This window comes from Harmonia axyridis, chromosome 5 (assembly GCF_914767665.1).
Source record: "Harmonia axyridis chromosome 5, icHarAxyr1.1, whole genome shotgun sequence".
NCBI classification, from domain to species: Eukaryota; Metazoa; Arthropoda; class Insecta; order Coleoptera; family Coccinellidae; genus Harmonia; species Harmonia axyridis.
Genome location: NC_059505.1, coordinates 22,407,661 through 22,429,414, shown reverse-complemented (window position 1 = coordinate 22,429,414; position 21,754 = coordinate 22,407,661). Strand labels below are relative to the sequence as shown.

Below are 21,754 nucleotides of genomic sequence, written 5' to 3'. Positions count from 1 at the left end.
TTTTGTATTGTATCTTGGCAGTTGGTGTGACTATTACGAAAATTGACAGATCACGGAATTTGAATTTGAATCGTACGTTTTGAATAATTTAAAATTACGCATTAAATTCATGAATTATGTGTGACGAAATCGATTTCGCCACCTGAATTAAGATAAATTGCGAATTATGCTGCAAATCATTTCACTTTATCCAAATTATACATTATGTTGACAATTATTGACCTTTGTTGAAATTTGATAGGATTGGAAGTCAGTAGAGACAACCACAAAATTAAAAATGTAACTGAAAACGATGCTGTAATGAGTTCATTACAGCACTGTTTTTAGAACTCTAATGATCCCATTACGATACTGAACTAGAGAAATACTTTTATTTTTTGACTCATTTAACTCAAAAATTCACTAGGAATACAAAGGTTATGGGAATTTGATAATCGAAGAGAGGTTTCATAATGAAGGTTGACAGGCGTTATGTTGGCTTATAATAAACCCCTTCTTTTTGAGTGTATTATACCCCCACAAAGAAAAACTTCTCTTCGATTATCAAAGTCCCATAACCTTTGTATTCCTTTTGAATTTTTCAAGTTAAATCAGTCAAAAAATAAAAGTATTTAACAACCTTATCTTGATTATGTTGTGTCATTGCTCTGCACAGCGTACCAAGTCGAATTGGGACACTGCTTTTTATGATAATTTGTGAATTTTAGAATTACAAAATTCACACACAATTCCATTGACACTATAATAGTGTCAATGGAAGAGCGTCTTTCCACTGACAACATAAAAAAATGGTCTCAGCATGAGGAATATTGTGTTCGGCCCTTCGCACTAAGGAAAGGTCTTCTTATGTTTTATTTTTCCTATAAAGGATATGATAAAGGTTTCGAAAGAAAAATACTTGATTAATTTAAATATTTATAATAAAAGAAAATCTTATCTTTGACTCAGATAATGGCTAGTAAATCTAGTATTCATGTTATTATTTATTTACGTTCATGTTTGGAATTTTTTTACTTATTTGTCTTTTGATTGTTACACTTAAAATCAGGAGAATTTCGCTTAATATTAAGAAAAAGTAAACTAAAATCTTTGACCTGTTTTCCCTCGATGCCGGAAAGATAATCCTTAGTTTTTTTTTCACTGGAGATAATTTAAAAAAATTATTATAACTTTGCCAAAAATTTTAGAGTTTACTTCGAACTGATTTTTTCTTCTTTCCCCGTAAACCGAGTCAACCGTACAACCAACTTTTATGAGATCCCAATCGATACTCTTCCTCGTTTCTAACGACTATCCCCTGAGTCCTCAATCGATACTTCTTCATTCCCGTTACCATTGACTTCCTTCAGTCCCCGATCGATACTGCCTCATTTTTCTATTTCTTTTTCGAAACTTATATCTCTTAAAGAGGCTTAGTTGAGGGAATGTATAGTTATTTATGCAACAAGTGCAAAAAGTGAATGTTTATTGCAAATCTTATCATGAATACGTATGTTGTCCAACTCGGCCTAACGGCCTCGTCGGACAATTTCACGTCGAGTGCAATAAACAATTTTTGCACGAGTTGCATACAACATTTTTTCTACGTTCATGCAAAAAGCAAAAAATGATTTATTGAGGTGCGGCACTAGGTGTAGGAAAATGAAAAGCGCAACTTGAATACATTATTATTATTAATATCGATTTGCATTGAAACAGGAACTAATACGTTACGAACAATTTAACTCAAACTTTATTTTTACCCTCAATCTTGAAAGTGAATGAACAATTGGTGCAATTTTCAATATGAATATTCCGTAGAGAAGTACTTTTTAAATCCACTTCTTGATTTGTTACTACTGTAAACGTACTAGTACTTGGTAACTGTACATCGTTATTGCCTTCAAGCTGAAATATTTGTTTGTCATGATGACAGCACGTTGAAGTAGAATGACAGATGAGTGCAATAAAGAATTTTTTTTTCCACTAAATATAGTTCAATAAAGTTTTGCTTTTTGCATGAATGTAGAAAAAAGCAATTTGATGTTGTATACAAATATTTTATCAGAAGAATTATTCCATTCGAAATTATTAGTTCGTCATAACTGCGCATTGGAACCTTGAAAGATAAATTTGAAAACCGTGTTAACCACTCAATTTATGTGGCATTGATGATCAATATATATGAAGTCCTAAACGAAAGAACTTCTGATAGATCTAATTATGAGTTACCAATAATTCGAAGCTCTCACGATGCGTAGAATTTGATCGATATAATTTTGAAGGTTTTCCCAATTTCCGATTTATTATAGGCTGTCATAATTGAAGGGAATCACATTACAATTGAACCAGAAAGAATAGGATTTAGATATATTGGATTGATTCGGTCTTCACTTGATTTATTTCATTGGGAATTGAATGACAATCATTCTATTTCCACTTTTAATATGAAAAGTAGAAATAGATTAATGGCCAATTGCGCCATTTGCCTAAACATTGATTAAAATTTAAACATTGATTACTCTCTGATTTCTCTTAAGACATCAGAAAGTAATCAATGTTTCAATTTTTAATCAACGTTTAGGCAAATGGTGCAACTGGCCATAAAGTGTCATTTAATTTTAATATGATATTCAGGTTTACCAAACCAACGAAGAGCAAAGTGGTAAATAATTCATATCCCAGTATACGTATATACCTATATACATAGGTGCATACTTCAATTTTGGGTCATCATGAATATGTATATTCCATCTTACCGCCGGGTACTGTTTTTCGTCGTTTTTAGCTAATTTTTTCCTCAGATTTTTCTCGCAATAACTATTGTGAAAATCTTAATTATTGTGGACGTGAATTTTCAGGTTTCAATTCAGATGAACATTCTCTAAATCTACTGAAAATTCTTTTAGCAAACTTAATTTAACATCATCTCCAAAATATTCATTCTGGAGATGATGAGCTCTTGTAGGGGGGTTCGGGTATTGGTAACTGCTTTAATATTTGCCAACAAATTTACTCATTAAATTCTCAGTGCGAAAGATATCTTTATACCTTTCGATCATACTTTGAATATTTCAACGAATTTTTTCGAGAAAAAATCCTTTGGCGGTTCATACTTAAGAAAATGTTTGGGGTCGGATATTTTATTCATACGTATTCATGATAAGATAAGATACCTAATACACGTTTACGTTTCATTTCTGCATCATAAATCATGATCTTGCAATGATATCTCTATTTATAGATAGAATTTCCTGGAGTGAGAGAGTACACATTCCATAAACTGCTATATTTCTTGTACACGGATGATGTTCCTCCGGTATCAGCAGTACGATGTGTTAACTTACTCGAGTTAGCTAACCGTCTGTGTTTGCCTAGACTAGTCAATTTGGTGGAGAAGAGAGTTATTGAGGATTTGGAACATTTACAGCCAACAGAAGCAATCGAGCAATGTCTAAGACTTCTGGAACCTGTCAAAGTAAGTTCCAAAGTGACTTTCTCATGAAAGTAAAAATATCCACAACGAAAATAACAGGTATCAAGACTATTAAGAAATAATAATGAGCCATCTATTATCTAATTAAAACTACTGTTAAATTTAGTGTATTAGATTTAAGATTCAGGTTTTCCTATAATAACCCTTTTCCAATCTCTTCAAATATTCATAATTTTAAGCACAATCCATATCAAGTATCAAAAAGTAGGGGCAGCATATACAGAGTGTTTCATTTTATACTGGACAAACCTATATAGTCATGTAGATGACACCAGGAAAATCATTTTTGTCTTATAACATTTACCGCGTTTTCGAAGCATAAGCGAGATACAGGGTGTGCAACGTAATTTTTGAACAATATTCTATTGAGTGTGGTCAGTTATGTATAACATTAGAAATTACGATTTTTGGTAAAATCAGAGTATTTTCGAGTGCTCAATTTAGAGAAGCTAAAGAACCTTGAGACAAATTGCGAAAACCTGCAACGTTTGCATTTTTTTTTCTCGGTAGTCAAATTGAATTTCATTTTCTGAATCAACTCATTCAAAAATTTTTTTGTTCGATTTTTGAAAAAAAATTTTCACAGAAATTCTTCGAAAATTGAGTTGATTCAAAAAATGAAATTCAATTTGACCACCGAGAAAAAAAAATACAAACGTTGCAGGTTTTGCGCCGTTTTGTTTTTTTTTCAAGACTATTCACCTTTTCTGAATTGATCACTCAAAAATTCTCTGATTTGACTCAAACTTCAAATGTTATACATATACATATCCCACCACACTCAATAGAATATTGGTCAGAAATGACGTTGCACAACCTGTATCTCGCTTATGCTTCGAAACGATATATTATTATGAGATCCACATCGACCGAAACAGCACAAGTCAACATAATAGAAGAAGCTCGGCCAACGCCGTTCTTGGAAATGTACGCGATAGTGCTGAAGTGCAAATTCTCTCTGTGAACTCATAAAGCTTTCTTTGTAGATTTCAGGACAGACTTTAGTTAGTTATGAATCAGATTTAGAACATCAAGCTTCGTTTTGTAACTCACGTTTTTCCCAAATCTTAATCTGTAGAATTATTAATTATTTATCCAAGTGTTGTAATTCTTAATTCAAAATAGAATAAATCCTTTTTAAAAACAGACTTTAAGATACGGAAAACATAATTGGCGCTGCGAACAGGATATCGCAACGGGGTTTTAGTTCGAAACTGAAATAAGTGTCCGCTACGGATTGTGTCCAAGGAACTCCCGTTGAGTTTCAACTCTTGATGTGATATCCAGAACCATCATCAACCACCCCTTCAACCCAGAAGGAAGCCAACCACTTCGATCCAGAAGGAAGCACCACCCCTTCAACCCAGAAGGAAGCCAACCACTTCGATCCAGAAGGAAGGACCAACCACTATAGGATGCAAATCTTGGTGTAAGTCCATCAACCCCTTTTTCCCTCATTTTTTCCACATCAGTCCTAATTTCAAATGACAGATAACTCATCTCAAGAATTAGAAATTATCGCTGAAGACTCAGAAATTCTAGAGCTAGGAGCAAATTTTTTACAAAATCAATCGTTTAGAAATAATAGATTTCAACCTTATCGTAGAAGAACTTTAACACATTCCGAAATGAATAACCAAACTTCTTCTAACGTTATACCTACCGAAGTAACTAACGTTATACCTACCGAAGTAATGTCCAGACAGGACTTACAATTACTATTGAATTCCATACCAGAATATTCACCTGGTCAAAATCTATCGATATTCATCAATGAAGTCGATAATTTACTACTACATGTGCAAGGAAGATTAAATCCTGACTTGAACTATGCGTTTAATTTTTCTATAAGATCAAAATTGAAAAATGAAGCCAGAGATTTCATTGCTTTCCAAAATGCCTCTGATTGGCCTACAATCAGAAGAGTTCTCTTGCAAAGGTACGGAGACCAACGTAACGAAGATTTATTAATTTCATCATTAAGTCAATGCGTACAACATAGAAGTGAAAATTATTTAGATTTTTACAGTAGGCTATCAAAAAATTTAAATGATCTCCTTCAATATCTGACCTTAAATATTCAAGACCCAAATTATCTCTTGTACAAAAAGCAGGACATTCAAAAGTTAGCCCTCAAAACATTTCAAATTGGAATTCTAGAACCTTATCGATCTTATCTAAGTAATTTCGATTCAAATACCATCGAAGAATGTATAAATAGATGTAAATTTTTTGATAATAGAAAACAAGAATGGGAATATTGTGAATTCCTACGAAAATCACAAGAAACACCTAAAAAACCAATTCACATACGCCCACAACCATCAAATTATCCAAATCGTTCAAATCATTACAATAATTTTACTCCAAATTATTTTAATAACCCACCAAATTTTACTAATCCAGCAACAAATTCTCAATTTAATAACAATTCTAGAAACCCACCAGGTTTCCCTCACTCAATAAATAAACCGATTTCAAACAATCAAAGATTCCCCACGAATCGCGAAGTTTTTGGAATCAAACCCAGTTCAAATATTTACAAAAATCAAACAAAACCCACGCCTATGTCAATTTCGACTAGGAATACTTCTAAACAACCACAACAAACACCCATGTCAATATCAACCAGAACATTCCAAAGAAATCCAAATCAATCACAACAACCAAAATTTTATTCGGAAGAATTATTTAATGTTCAAACCGAGAATGACGATCCAGAATGTTATGAAACGGAATATTATAATGCGGAAATTGAACAACAACCTGATTGTGAGAATTATTACGAGGATGACGAAAATTTTCAGATGAATGCCTCGGAATCCCAAGAAATTTAGACTTAAATTGTGTAAAAATTAAGTCAAAATTGCCTTATATTTATCTACCCAAAATTGATCTTAAAATTTTAATTGATTCGGGAGCAACAAACTCCGTCATTAATTCGAAACCTGCCTTCGAAAAATTTTTTGAATATTTATTCAAAGAAGAATTCAGTGTTTCAGGCTTGGGAAATACTATTAAAGCTGACAATAATTTGAGCATTCCACTTTTATACGAACTAGGAATCTTCGATAATATCCATCTACATGTAGTTGATTGGCATCAGAAATTCGACGCTTTATTAGGTACATCAGATCTACAAAAATTAGGTGCAAACATCGACTATAAAACACATACTTTAGAAATTAATAACATGAAAATTCCATTCAACCTTGCATATTCTTCCACAAAATTAAAACCGAAAAAATTCGAAGCAAATAATTTTGTTAAAGTACCTGTCACTATAGAAAACGGTGATGTTTTATTACCAGAATTAAATTTTCAAGAATTTTCAACTCCAGAATGCATTGCTCATGCGAAAAACGGATTTTGTTTTATACCAACTTCAAAACCAAATCAAAATAACATAGAAATAAATTTTTCTGAAAGAATACCTGTGACATCTCTTTTAGAGACTGAAATATCTACACCTCCATTAGAAAGCCAAAATTTTAGAATTGCTAAAAATATTAGAACCTCACACATGAATTCTGAAGAAAAACGAAAAATTTTGAAACTCTGTAGTAAATTCAAAAATATTTTTTATAATGAAAATTCCGATCTTTCATTCAACAATAATGTAAAACACAAAATTCGAACAAAAGATGAAGAACCAGTTTATGTTAAATCTTTTAGACACCCCCATCACATGAAAAAAATCATTCAGGAACAAATTCAAAAATTATTAGATGACAAAATTATACGTCTATCGATTTCACCCTACAGTGCCCCAGTTTGGATTGTTGATAAGAAAAAAGACGCATCTGGACAAAAGAAATACAGAATGGTCATTGATTATCGACGTCTTAATGAAAAAACCGTAGAAGATAAATACCCTTTACCGCGTATCGAAGAAATTTTAGATAACTTAGGAAAAAGTTGTTATTTCACAACAATCGACATGGCAAAAGCATTTCATCAAATTGAAATGGACCCCGAATCGATCGAAAAAACCGCGTTTACAGTGAATAATGGCCACTTTGAATATGTTAGAATGCCTTATGGTTTGAAAAACGGCCCAAGTACATTTCAACGTTGTATGGATAACGTACTCAAAGAATATCTCCATAAATTCTGTTTTGTATACATGGACGACGTTGTCGTATTTTCCAAATCCTTACAAGAACACATTAATCACTTAAAATTAATATTTCAAAAGATAAAAGAATTCAACCTAAAAATCAAACTTGACAAATGCGAATTTTTAAGCAAAAATGTAGAATTTTTGGGACATGTGATAACCCCGGAAGGAGTATCCCCCAACCCCTCAAAATTAAACACTATAGAAAATTACCCAATACCTCGTACAGTGAAAGAAATCAAATCATTTCTAGGTTTGGTAGGTTACTACCGCAGATTTATTCAAAATTTCGCACATATTGTCTCACCTTTTACTAAATGCTTGAAAAAAGGCGCAAAAATAAACCCTGATGATCCCGATTACGTACATGCATTCCACTTATGCAGAGAATTATTAACAAATGCCCCAATTTTAGTATATCCAGATTTCGAGAAACCATTTAAATTAACCACCGATGCTTCAAATGTTGCTATTGGAAGTGTTTTATCACAATCAAATCGACCTGTAGCTTACTATTCAAGAACTCTAAATTCAGCTGAAAGAAATTATTCGACTATCGAAAAAGAATTACTTTCAATCCTAGATTCTACAAAACATTTTAGGCCTTATCTTTATGGACAACATTTCACAATTGAAACCGATCATAATCCCCTCGTATGGCTCTCTAAAATCAAAGAACCAAATTCTCGACTCATACGTTGGAAACTGAAATTAGAAGAATTTGATTTCAAAATCATTCACACCAAAGGCAAAGAAAATAAAGTTGCCGATGCTCTTTCTCGTATAGAAATACATAATCGAGAAAATGAACCACTTCTATCTGATGTTGATTTAAATGTAGAACTATCCTCTATTTTACCAAATGTGAGTGAACTCCCTGAATTAGGCGATGAAGAATTAGAAAATATTCTCAATCTCCAAAACGATGAATTATCTATTCCAAATAATAGTGAACAACAAAATTTAAATGATGATCAAAATTGTGATACTGATGCTACTATTCATTCTACCCAAGAAGATAATGGAAAAGTCATTCCAATTACAGAAAAATCAGTCAATATCTATCCCAATCGAGTTATTTTTAACATCGGTGAACAATTCAATTTGAAATTTAGTAAACCCTTCGGAAGAAACACGTATAGCGTATCAATACGACAAAATTGTATTACAGATGATTTTTCTAAACTTTTCAAAGAAATTCTCAGACCAAATGAATCTTACGGAATTTATTTTAGAGACAATAAGCTGCGTTTACCTCTCGTTAGATTTTGTAAAGAATCATTTAACTACTCTGCCAAACTTTTTATTAGCAATATCTACTTATTGGATGTAATTTGCGAGGAAAATCAAAAAGAAATTATTTCCGAATATCACGACAAAAATCATAATGGAATTTCAGAAAGTCACAAATTTTTATCAAAAAAGTATTATTGGCCGAAAATGAAAAACAAAATCACTGAAATCATAAACAAATGTGAACTATGTCTTCAGTCAAAATACGAAAGGCACCCTTATAGATTGAAATTTTCTGGCCCTCTTCTTGCAAAGAGACCATTTGAAGTAATACACATCGATACTTTTTCTTTTCTTAATTCCAAATTTTTGACAATAATAGACCTCTTTTCTAAATACGCCCAGTCGTATCTCGTTAAAGATGGTACAGCATTAACAATCCTCAACAAATTACGCCATTATTTGGCACATCATAATATTCCTCAAAAAATTGTTTGTGACGAAGGAAGAGAATTTCATAATAAAACCTTTTTAGAGTATTGTAAGTTGAATAAAATTGATTTACACTTTACTACTGTGAATAACCCAAGTTCAAACTCTCCTATTGAGAGATTTCATTCAACACTATTAGAAAAACTCAGAATTTTGAAATTGAAAAATCCAAATGAAAATCCTTCAAATCTTATGATCACTGCAACTTTGATCTATAATCAATCAATACATTCAACGACCGGATATTCTCCATTTCATTTACTTTACGGTCCGTACGACAAATTACCAGAATTTGACTTGAACATGACAGTTTACGAGCAATATAACGAAAAAAGAAAGAAAGAAATATTACCATTTTTTGACCATATTTACGAACGGAATAAAGAAAAAGGGCAGAAAAATTTGAATAGAATAAATGAGAATAGAAACGATCCCCCAAATCTAGCACAAAGAGAAGTCTACGTTGAAAGAAATAGACCCAGAAAAACTGACCCGCCTTTTGAAAAAGTTACAGTTGAACGACAACAACAAAATAAAATTAGTGGTTTAACTCAAAAATCTAGAGAAACCACAGCTCATATCAAAAAAGTCAAACGACTAAGAAAAAATGTTTGTTCTTTTCAGGATACCAATGATCCTCCTGATACAGACCCAAATCAACCAGGCCCTTCAGGTCAACAAAATAATCAGTAATGGATACTTTGAAGAACCCTTAAGTCAGGCAAAAATTCTTGATCATTGCCATAATTTTCTCTTTTTTATAAACATCACGAATTTACAAATCAATTATGATGAACTTAATTACAACTTTAATGCACTGCAGAAAAATCGAACTATTGATGAATTATCTCATAGAATTTACCTTCAATTAAAATCGAATTTAGCCCAAATTGAACAAATACTACATAAATTCATTAACAAAAAAGTTAAAAGAGGTTTGGCTAATTTTATTGGCAAAGGCATAAAATTTATCACAGGAAATCTAGACGACGATGATCTGAAAACTATTAACGAGAACATAGAAAGTCTCCATCAAATTAAAAACTCTGAAATTGAAAGAATTAATAAATTAACTTCTTTTGCAAATCATTTAACACAAAGGTACTCAGAAGATTTAGCTTTATTGAATGATAATATTCAACATACTAAATTACTTTTTCAAAACATAAAATCAACAGAACAATTCAGAATGACTGTTGAATATCAAATACTTCAAGCAGAAGATCTATTGAATACTTTCTTGATGCTTGAAAGAACTATCAGTTTTGCAATGAAAGGAATACCAAATTTAGAACTCATAAAAATCGATGAACTTCTTTTGATTGGAAAGTATCTCGAAAAAATTTATAAACCACAACAATTATCTCCAATCGATCACGTTCATCTCTATAAAACTATAGAGTTTGCTAAAATATCTGTCATAGGAACGGATGAATCCATCACCTTTCTCCTCAAAATTCCTATTCTCAAACAGATCACCACAAACTATTCCCGAGTGTACCCTCTACCTAACCACCAAGATATTGCTGTAATACCTCCGAAAAAGTATTTGGTCAGAATCAACTACGAAGAATACTGGACCAATGAAGCCTGTATTTCCACATTAGGCAGTTCCATTGTCTTATGTCTTCAACCACCAGTCAAAGAAGCCTGCATCCTGTCATCACCAGACCAGTGTCAAAAAGTGCTCATCAAAAACAACAAACTATAAGATAATCCATACACTTCAGAACAAACAGCTTCTCACCCTGTTTAAGAATACGCAGACAATACTAGAAGATTGCCATGGTATAATTATGAAAAAATCCATACAAGGAATAAACCTGCTACATTCAGATTGTACCATCATCATCGACAATTCAATATTTGAAAACACTGAACCAATTTTTGAGATGAAATTTGAAAACATTCCGAAACTCCCATTGAGTTACGATTATAAAATGGAACTTCAGTTAAAACACTTAAGAGAACCTACATCAATCCTGCAAGAAGCTGAGAAACTTCAAAATCAACCAATTTATCTACACCCAATAACTCAGCTCACGCATTATACCATAAGCGGAATTTTACTCTGTTTCATAATCATTGGAACAATCACTGTCATGATAAACAGAGTAAGAATTAGAGACCTGTTATACAATCCGAGGAAAATCATTCGCATCGACCTCGAGAACAACCCAGGTGATCCCACTGATAACGAGGACGTTATCTGAACTAAGGGGGGAGGTATTATGAGATCCACATCGACCGAAACAGCACAAGTCAACATAATAGAAGAAGCTCGGCCAACGCCGTTCTTGGAAATGTACGCGATAGTGCTGAAGTGCAAATTCTCTCTGTGAACTCATAAAGCTTTCTTTGTAGATTTCAGGACAGACTTTAGTTAGTTATGAATCAGATTTAGAACATCAAGCTTCGTTTTGTAACTCACGTTTTTCCCAAATCTTAATCTGTAGAATTATTAATTATTTATCCAAGTGTTGTAATTCTTAATTCAAAATAGAATAAATCCTTTTTAAAAACAGACTTTAAGATACGGAAAACATAATTATATATATATATATATATTTTTTTTTTTTTTTTTTTTTTTTTTTTTTTTTTTTTTTTTTTTTTTTTTTTTTTTTTTTTTTTTTTTTACTTACCACCGTTTTCAAAAACGGGATAAAACCCTTGCCGGGCTGTCAGCCAAGGCAAGTGTTGCAGCTACGGACCCTGCAGAAACTTTCTGACGGTTCTGACAGTGCAGTATATATATATATATATATATATATATATATATATATATATATATATATATATATGGGATACGTTCATCCACACAGACAGGCCCATTAAACACAACAGGCCAGATATCATGCTTTTCAACAAAAAAGAACGAACAGTTGAAATTGTAGATATAACAATCCCTGCCGACGACAATGTATATAAGGCGTATGTTGAGAAGACAACCAAGTACCATGACCTGGCCTTCGAAGTTAAGACTATATACAACCTAAAGTCAACAGCCATACTACCGCTGATAATTTCGACGAACGGATTGGTAGAAAAACATCTGGTTGAGAATACTGTCAAACTAAAACTGGATGTGGACCTCATTAGTACAGCCCAGAGGGAGGTCATACTAGCAAATGTTAGAATAGTACGGAAGTTCCTTACATCTATCTGAAATGCCTTGGCAAATTCTGCCCGGCACTAAGAGATACCAACCCTATAAGGTGAAAAAAAAAAAAAAATATATATATATATATATACCAATATTTTATCTGAGATCAATGTTTCTCAAAATTAATGATACCTACTTTGCTGTAGTGTTTTTTGCATGAGAGTTATATCTATCCTATATATTTGCTTGGGATGATATTATTTGCAGCATCCAAATTTATGGAAGACCAAGTTTAGCACTTGCTAGGACAAAGCATGCTTACTCATCTAGGTCTCCATAATAACACATTGAATTTCACTAGGAACCAAAGAAAAAAATGAATGATGAAATTACTTAGACACCTTGAATGAAAACGTATAGTCAGTACAATTTTAACACCCCTCGTATAAGTAGAATAGGTAGGTATTTGATGAAGCAGAAATATCTTTTTGATATAAACATCTACTCTTGACTCTACAGTATATTTACTGTTCTATTTCGGTAGTATTAATCTTACACAGTTGAAGAACTGAAACGTCACACAGGATTTTATATTCACTTCACTTTCTTGAGACACCTAATGGTCTGTTTAATAAAGGATATTCTTGGGAAATGGACTGCCAGCTCTCTTTCAATCAATTTAGTAGTCTTCCTAGAAGATATCTGCCTGTTTAGGTTTGGTGTGCTTAACGGTAAATGCCAATATGTTGTCTCCTTCTTCTTTTTATTCTCAATCTCACCATGTCCTCCACTCTGCATATATTTCATATTGTGTCGTTTCCCTCTCTATCATGAGGGTCTTACCAGATATTGTCCTTAGTGTTCTCATCTCTACTGTTTTAAAATTTTTTTTTGTTCGTACCAGCTTAGATATCATATGGAGTTAATGACCTCGCACTTGTTCATATATGCATATATAAATAAGTGCGAGGCCATTAACTCCCTATGATATTGTAGCTGGTATTGAAAACACACACAATTGTTTTCAATAAGTATTCATTCATTCTTCTTCTTCCATATAGTTTAGGCCATGGACCTGTATTTTTCAACTTCAGTTCTCTTGAGATATTGAAGACCATGACTCTTTCCATCTCTTTGGAGGTCTTCCTAGGGGGCGTCGTGTTCGTGGTATCTCTTGCGATTTTTGCAAGCCTTCCTCTAAACCTCCTGTCCACATAATCATTCCGGGCTCTTCTACGCTTACGTTCTTCTACCTCACATGCGCGCCTTATATCTGTGTTCCTTTTTCTATCTCTTAATGTGTACCCTGAGATGTTTCTGAGTATTTTCATTTCTGTTGTTCGAAGGATGTTTTTCGATTTTTTGTTGTCAGCTCTTGTCTCTATAGTGTATGTCAACACAGGTTTTATATATTTTAATTTTCGACCTTTTATTCATAGTAATAATAATAATAATGCCTTTATTGAAGAATAAAAATATTACAATTCCAAAAAAAACATCAGAAAAAATCAATCATAGGGTGGAGTTCAGATGGTGATGAAGCCATACACCCCTGCTCTTCCACTCAAACCCTGACGAAAAATATATGAAAAAAAAGCCTTATACATCTCAAGACAATAATTATTGAAAAAGAAGAAATTTCAATAACTTTCTAGTTTCAAAGTTTAATTATAAATGAGTCATATGACAAAAAAAAAGGGGAGAGTTACTGATTACTGAGCCCGCACTGATCCCTATAAACTACATCCCTGACTTAAGTTCTGAAAGATGATACAGACAAATTTACAAATGAACTACAAATATATCTGTTATAAAATCTATAAATGGAAAAACTAAAAGATCTTTCAAATAGTGATAGCCTATGAGGAGGAGGGGATGTAAGTCCTCTACTACATGTGTTAAGATTATGTACATCAGACCTGAATGTTATCTTTCGATACAGATACGATGGTTTTTTAGACAATAGAATACGGTGGTAACAGACTAAAGCTCCCACCAGAAATCTGTTACGCATGTTCAACCACCTGACATCCACCAATTTATGACATATGTTCAAACTTTCGAATTCCATATATGAATCTCAAGCAAGAGTTTTGAATTCTTTGGATAGAGTTCAAGGTCACTTGATCCAAACAGGAAAAAAAACTGTGAGCAATAATTAAAGTTGGACAATACCAAGGAATCACAAATTGTCCTCTTTACCTCAACAGGTAAAATAGAGCGGTGAGGATAGATAAGCTTCAAGGCATACAGCGAGCGCCTAATACAGCCTGCAATATGTAACCTGAAACGAAAAGAATTGTCCATTATCAAACCCAGGTTACGAACACTCTTTACAATAGGAATCTCATCACCACCAATGAAAAAATGGATATTCTCACTTAACCTATCACATACACACTCATTGCCGAAAAGTATTGTACAAGATTTACTGGGGTTAATCGAAAGGTTGTGTTGCTCAGATATCTCCTGGATGGTCGCAAGGTCATGATTGAACTTCCTGACCCCTTCGTCAACATCACCAGCATCAAAACTGAGATAGAACTGAGTGTCATCAGCATAAAAATGGGCATTACAGAATTGAAGGAACCTCCAAAACATGAGAGTATAGATGATGAAAAGCAGAGTACCCAGGAGGGACCCCTGTGGAACCCCTATGGATATAGGCAAAGGATCAGACAGAGAACCATTGAGAATATTAAAAGTTACTAAAGGGGTTTCATACCCGACTTACCCCCAACTGATCTTAGTCTATAACATTGGTCAATTTCAAAAGCATTCTTCGTTAATTTCAACTTCTCACTTGACTTTTTTTTTTTTACAACGTACGGAACTGGTCCCTAGGTGAGTGTTCAATTCCACACCCCTAAAGGGGTCTGCCTCATGGAATCTGGGGGAGGCAAAAACTCAGTTGAACACAAACGGCATAAAACATTGATATTATTCATTGCCACCTTTAATGTAAGAACTTTAAAATCGCAGGAAAGTCTAGAGGAACTAGAAGAAGAGCTGACACAAATCAACTGGGATATCCTAGGCTTCAGCGAGACAAGACTGTCAGAGGGGAAATGTACAATTCTACATTCGGGTCATATGTTCTCTCAGAACAACAAAAACACACCCACATATCGGAGGCATCGGTATACTTGTAAATGAGAGAATAAAACATTTGGTGACAAAAACTGTAGCAATATCAGACAGAGTAATAAATATAGTAGTACAAATATCCGACAGGTACACACTGCAAATCATCCAAGTATACGCTCCTACCAGCAACTCAGATGACGAGAAAGTTGAGAGGATGGATGAAGTCATTTCAACGGCTAAAGCGGAAAGATCACATTTCAAAGTAGTTATAGGTGACTTCAATGCCAAAGTGTGAAATAATATCGACAATATCCCCAACAGAGGAAATTTTGGTTCAAACGAAAGAGGAGATTGATTAACTATTTACAACAGGAAAATTTATATTGCATGAACACTTTTTTCGAGAGAACAAATAACAGACGGTGGACATGGATAAGTCTAAACGGAAGATACAAAAATGAAATTGACTTTGTGATATCCAATAACGAGTCGATTATCAAGGATGTGTCAGTGGTCAACAGTTAACATGGGAAGCGACCATAGAATGGTGAGGGCAAGGGTAGAAATCGACACAAAGATGGAGAGAAGGAAGTTGTTAACACCTAAGAGATTCCCAACCATGGATGAACTCAAAAATAACAGAGAAAAATACCAGGAGGAACTTCAGGGAAAACTAACATCCAAGGAGAACTTAGCTAAAATGGATGCAAATGAGTTGGAGAAAAGAATAAGAGAAACAATATTAACAGCAACTAAGAAAAGAAAATATGCTCAAGAGCCTCACCAAAAAAAAAAACAAGCTGAAACGAGAAACCAGAAATTGATAAGGGAAAGAAGTGGATTGGGCAGAAATACTCTGGAATACAAAGAACTAAATAGGGAAATAAGAAAGAAGATAAGACAAGACATTCGAAACTATAATACCGAAAAGATCAAGGAAACAATAGAAAGAAACAAAATTTGAGGATACTAAGGACACTAGAAAATTGAAGGATGAAAATGGGGCTATCAAATACGAAAGGAGCCAAATATCAGACATCGTTGCAGAGCCGTATCTAGGTACTATTGCGCCTGTGGCAATATATTAGACAGCGCCCCTCATTTTCGAAGATTTGTTTTCATCCATTAAAGTTTCTAATGGTATTTTTTTGTTCATAGCTTGAGTCATATATTTTCGTTTTACTGATTATTTTAGGCTTAGTACGCAAATTCTAGGGAAGGCTAGCAATAGTTGCAATGTTTCCAGATTCCTCGGCATCGTTCTATCAAGCTACTTGGTTTTTAGCAATCTGTAGTGCCACATCAAAAATAAAATAATGAAATGAGAAGGAACCTTGCAAAAAGCACTTTCATTTATGAAACTATTTTGTATAAAAAAACCAGAAATATCAACTAATTTAAAATGGGAACCAAAATTTAATAACTATAAATTATAATGATAACAATATAAAAGATACAGTTTCTTAATATTTAGAAACCTTCAAGCACTGTTTGATTACATGATTTGGCTTTTAGGTTTTGTTAGCTTAACGTTGAGCTAACATAAAAAAAAAAAAAAGTAAAAGATTTCAATAGGATAATATATTAGCCTAAAATTATGGCCAAAAATAAATCTAATGGAATATGGAATTATGGAATAAGTTCCAAAAGTGGTTCTGCTAGATTTATTGGGGTAAGTTATCTCCCTTTGAACATGCCCAAAAGCAAGGTATCGCTAGAAAAGATGTGCGATAAAATAATCGAATAAAGAATTCTTTAAACATGAGTGTCCGAGGTATTAGATACAAGATGGTTTTCTAAACTGGATCTGAAATCCAAATAAAAAATACTTGTCTTATGAAAACGTTTCATCAATTTTCATATTTAGAATTAATCAATTCGATTCACGATTATCAATATTTTTGATGTTTTTTTTTTACTTTTGAGATTATTTCTTCCCTATGAATTCAGTAATTGAACATATGCGCCTAAAGTCTCATATAACAGTATTATATGAATCAAACTGATGAATAATTGAATTGATTGGGAATCCAAAGGTACGTAAAAACTCTCTGTAAAAAAGAGGACATGAAAAAAAAACTATTCTTTTTTGTGGAATTAATTGAAGAGTGAGAATATTTTGGATTTATAGATAAATTTGAAATTTTCTGCCACTTCAAGTTGTCAAAGAAATTCCAGTTACATTTTTTTCACGTTATAAAATAATCGATGGTGGAATATTTTCAACTGAAATCTGTTTTTGATGCCATACCCTTCGTAGATTCACAGTTTGCGGTTGTTCCCAGCCGATGGCCACCAAAGGAGTTTTATGATTTTATTATATTCGCGTAGATTCTTCTAGAATCACGCAGAACCTCAATGAACAATAAATTGATTCATGGAGGATAATCTAGGCATCCCAATCCCAACCAAATTAAAAAAAAAATTTAAAAATTTAAAGATTGTGCTTTTCCAAAGTGGGGGTAAACGACCGCCCAGGAGTCAATTCTAGTTACGCCACTGTATGTATGAATGTAATATTTCACAAGCTTGATTTTCAAGTCAAGTAGTTGGTTAAAATATCAAACTACTTGGTTTGATGAATCCCTAGAATACATGAAAACTGAGTTGTGATCTTTCGAATTATTTCGCCTGGTGCTTCAATATTTTCTCTCTCGATATTTTTGGGCGCCCCTGCTGACCTTGCACCCGTGGCTAGTGCCACCTTTGCCACGCCCTAGATACGGTACTGCATCGTTGAACACTACTACTCTTAGCTCTACTCCTCTGTGACACCAGAACACAATACGCACTCAGATAGAGAGATTTTAAATGTCGGTTCCGAGGAAATACCAGAAATTACTATAGAGGAAATCGAAAATGCCCTGTCTCAAATGAAGAACGGCAGAACTCCAGGAGAAGATAAGATCACAAAGGAAATGATAGAAATCGGGGGTAGAGTAACTCTTGAAGCAGTTAAACTTCTGGTGAATAAATGTGTTCAACACTCTGTCATTCCAGATTCATGGCAAAATGCACAGGTCACCCTAATCCACAAGAAAGGAGATAAACTGAATCTGAATAACTATCTCCCAATCAGTCTCTTACCCCATCCCTATAAACTCCTAACGAAGATAATCACTAATAGACTATCAAATAAATTCGATAGTTATCAGCCAGTCGAACAGGCAGGTTTTCGAAAAGGATATAGCACCATAGAACACCTTCAGATAATACGTCGCCTTCTCAGTCCTTTCTCCTACGTAAGAAGATGGTGACAGTCATGACGTTTGTTCGACTGTTATCGACCATTTGTCTCTATTCTGAGCTCTGTGAGAAGCCTCTGGAAGGGAAAGTCCTGTAAAAGATTTTATTTGATCAGACCACCGTGAAGGAGATCTGCCTCTAATCGTCGACCCTCAACTTTCCCTTCAATAATCAGTCTCCCCATACCTTCCTTTCTCCTGGTGATGTGACCAAAGTACCTCAGAATATTTCTATTAATTTTTGTGATGAGTCTGGTATCAATCTTTAGTTCTTGAAGGACAGACTCATTTGTGCGTCGTGCTGTCCACGGGATTCGAAATATCCTCCTGTAGACCCACATTTCGAAGGCGTTAATCCTCTTTGCATCTGCTTTCTTGATGGCCCATGTTTCACAGGCATATGTTGCAATGGGAAAGATTAATGCACCCGCCAGACGAAGTTTTGTGTTTTTAGTTATGTCGGTGTCCTTCCAAATTTTCACCAGTTTGACTGTTGCTGTCCTAGCCATCGCAATCCGCCGTTTTTCTCCTTCACATCCGCCTTTATTTGATATTATCAATCCTAGGTAGTTAAAAGTATTTACCACCTCGTATCCCGCTATGCTTGTGACTCCTGGTTGATTGTTTTCAGCTCGGTCGATTATCATAACTTTTGTTTTTTTAGTATTGATTTTCAATCCGTATTGTTGACTTATGATATTAAGTTTTTGCATTATCTGTTAGAGTTCTTCATCAGATGCAGCTAATATCAGGGTGTCATCTGCGTACCTTAGGTTGTTGATTCTGCGTCCTCCCACTGTTATTCCTCCACTCCAGTCTTCTAAAACAGTCCTCATAATGTATTCACTGTATATATTGAACAGCAGTGGTGACACAATACATCCTTGGCGAACTCCAGCCCCCAGCTTGAACTGATTCGAGTATGTATGTATTATTTATTCGTACCTTGGTCGTGTTGTTTCCATACAAGGCTTCAAGGAGCCAGATAAGATGATGTGGAACACCCATTTCTTTCATTATTCCCCACATCCTACGCCAATTAACGCAGTCAAACGCTTTGGTATAATCTACGAAGCATAGGTAAACTTTCAGGTTGTATTCACGCGATTTTTCGATAATTTGGCGGATATTCAAGATTTGCTCACGGGTGCCCTTTCCAGGGACAAATCCAGTCTGCTCTTCCGAGATCTGTGGTAATAGAAATACCTTCAGCCTCTCATTGATGATATTGAGGAGTACTTTACTTGCATGCGATATGAGAGCTATCGTTCTGTAATTATTGCTGTCTGTTGTCTACACCAATCCGTCGGCCAAACTCCTGTGTTCCATATTTCTTGGCATATTGTGTGAATAATGTCAATGCCGTCTTCTCCCATGCCCTTTATTGTTTCAGCCGTTATTCGGTCTTCTCCCACAGTTTTACCAACTTTCAGCCTTTGAACTGCATCTACCACTTCGCTTCTAAGGATATTCGGTTCTTTCTCCCAAGCTGCGATTTTATCAAACTCATCAAATCTGTCATCAGGTTTGGTATAGTATAGACGCTCACAGTGTCTCTTCCATGTTTCTGCTATTCCCTCCAAATTGGTTATGATATCTCCTTTTTCATCTTTAATGATTTGGGTTTGTGGTTTGAATTCTCTGGCTAGATATTTTACCTTGTGGAACAGTTCCCTAGGTTCCTGATGATCAGAGTGTTCTTGTATCTCACAGCATATAGTACTGATGTGTTTGTTTTTATCTCTGCGGCTTAGATTTTTTATTTGTGTATTTAACTCTGTGATTCGTTGGTTTTTTTCCGCGGCGTTCATTGCGCATTTTTTTAGGGCTCTTCGCTTTTCTACAAGTTCCATTGTTTCATCTGACATCCAGTGTTTCCGTCTCTGCAATTGTTTTTTGGAATTTGTTGAGTCAAAAGCATTGAGAATCCACTGTTTTGTGTCAATCCAAGTTTTTTCGGGGTCTCCTGAAGCTTTCGGTTTTATGCTATTCTTCAAGGCCGATTGGAATTTGGCTAGGTGTTCTGGTACAACCCTGGTTGTGCTCATTGGTTTCGATATTCCGTGGAACTTAATTTTGAATTAAGCTCTCAGTAGTTTGTGATCAGAACCACCTTCAGCACTTGGTCTGGTTTCGACATCCTTAACTGAAGTTTTCCATCTCTTCCTTACTAGAATATAGTCAATTTGATTTTTATATCTTGCGCCCGGCGATGTCCATGTAGATAGTCTTCTGGGGTGTTTCTCAAAGTTAGTGTTTGTGATTGTGAATTCATTATCCACAGAAAATTGTATCAGGCAATACGTACACTTATCGAAAAATGTAATGAATACAACGTACCCCTTCACTTGGCCTTTGTGGAATATAATAAAGCGTTCGACTCCGTGAAATTGTGGGCAATATTCCAGGGAATGAATAACGCAAGGATAGACTCCAGATATAGAGATCTCCTCAAACAAATATATAACAAAGCTACCATCCAAATAAATATAGCAGAAAACCTAGTTACCCAAAAAATTAGTGTTAAAAGAGGAGTTAGGCAAGGGGACACCATCTCCCCAAAATTATTCACCCTTGCATTGGAAGACATATTTAAAAAACTGAATTGGGCTGAGTGGGGTATAAAAATCGACGGACAAAATCTCACCCATCTAAGATTTGCCGACGATATTATACTCATAAGCAGCAAGGAGGAAGAGCTTCAAGAGATGTAAAAGGAGTTGAAAAGGGTGTCAGAGCAGGTCGGCTTGAAGATGAACCTAAGCAAGACAAAGGTATTGACTGAGGAGGATATTAAAGTCGAAATGGATGGTAATGAGAACGAGAAAGTTAGCGAATATTTATACTTCGGACATACAATAACACTGGGCAAACAGAACCAAACTGCAGAAATCACGAGAAGAATCCGTATGACCTGGGCCGCAGTGGGAAAACTTAGAAATATTCTGAGAAATCCAGAAATCCCTATAAATTTTAAGAGAAAGGTGTTCAACACCTGT

General features: G+C 34.3%; 1 protein-coding gene across 2 annotated transcripts in view; it reads left to right on the top strand.

Annotated features, from left to right (window-relative positions):
- The window catches only part of LOC123681108 (rho-related BTB domain-containing protein 1), a 128,781-nt gene that overhangs the window by 90,180 nt on the left and 16,847 nt on the right, over positions 1-21,754 (top strand). Inside the window, exon 6 of one of the 2 annotated variants that reach the window (XM_045619315.1) lies at positions 3,224-3,457. The exons of the other annotated variant lie outside the window; for it this stretch is intronic. Within the exon in view, the coding sequence (XP_045475271.1) occupies positions 3,224-3,457 (234 nt within the window). The remainder of the gene's footprint in view (positions 1-3,223; positions 3,458-21,754) is intronic. 2 annotated transcript variants of the gene reach the window in all.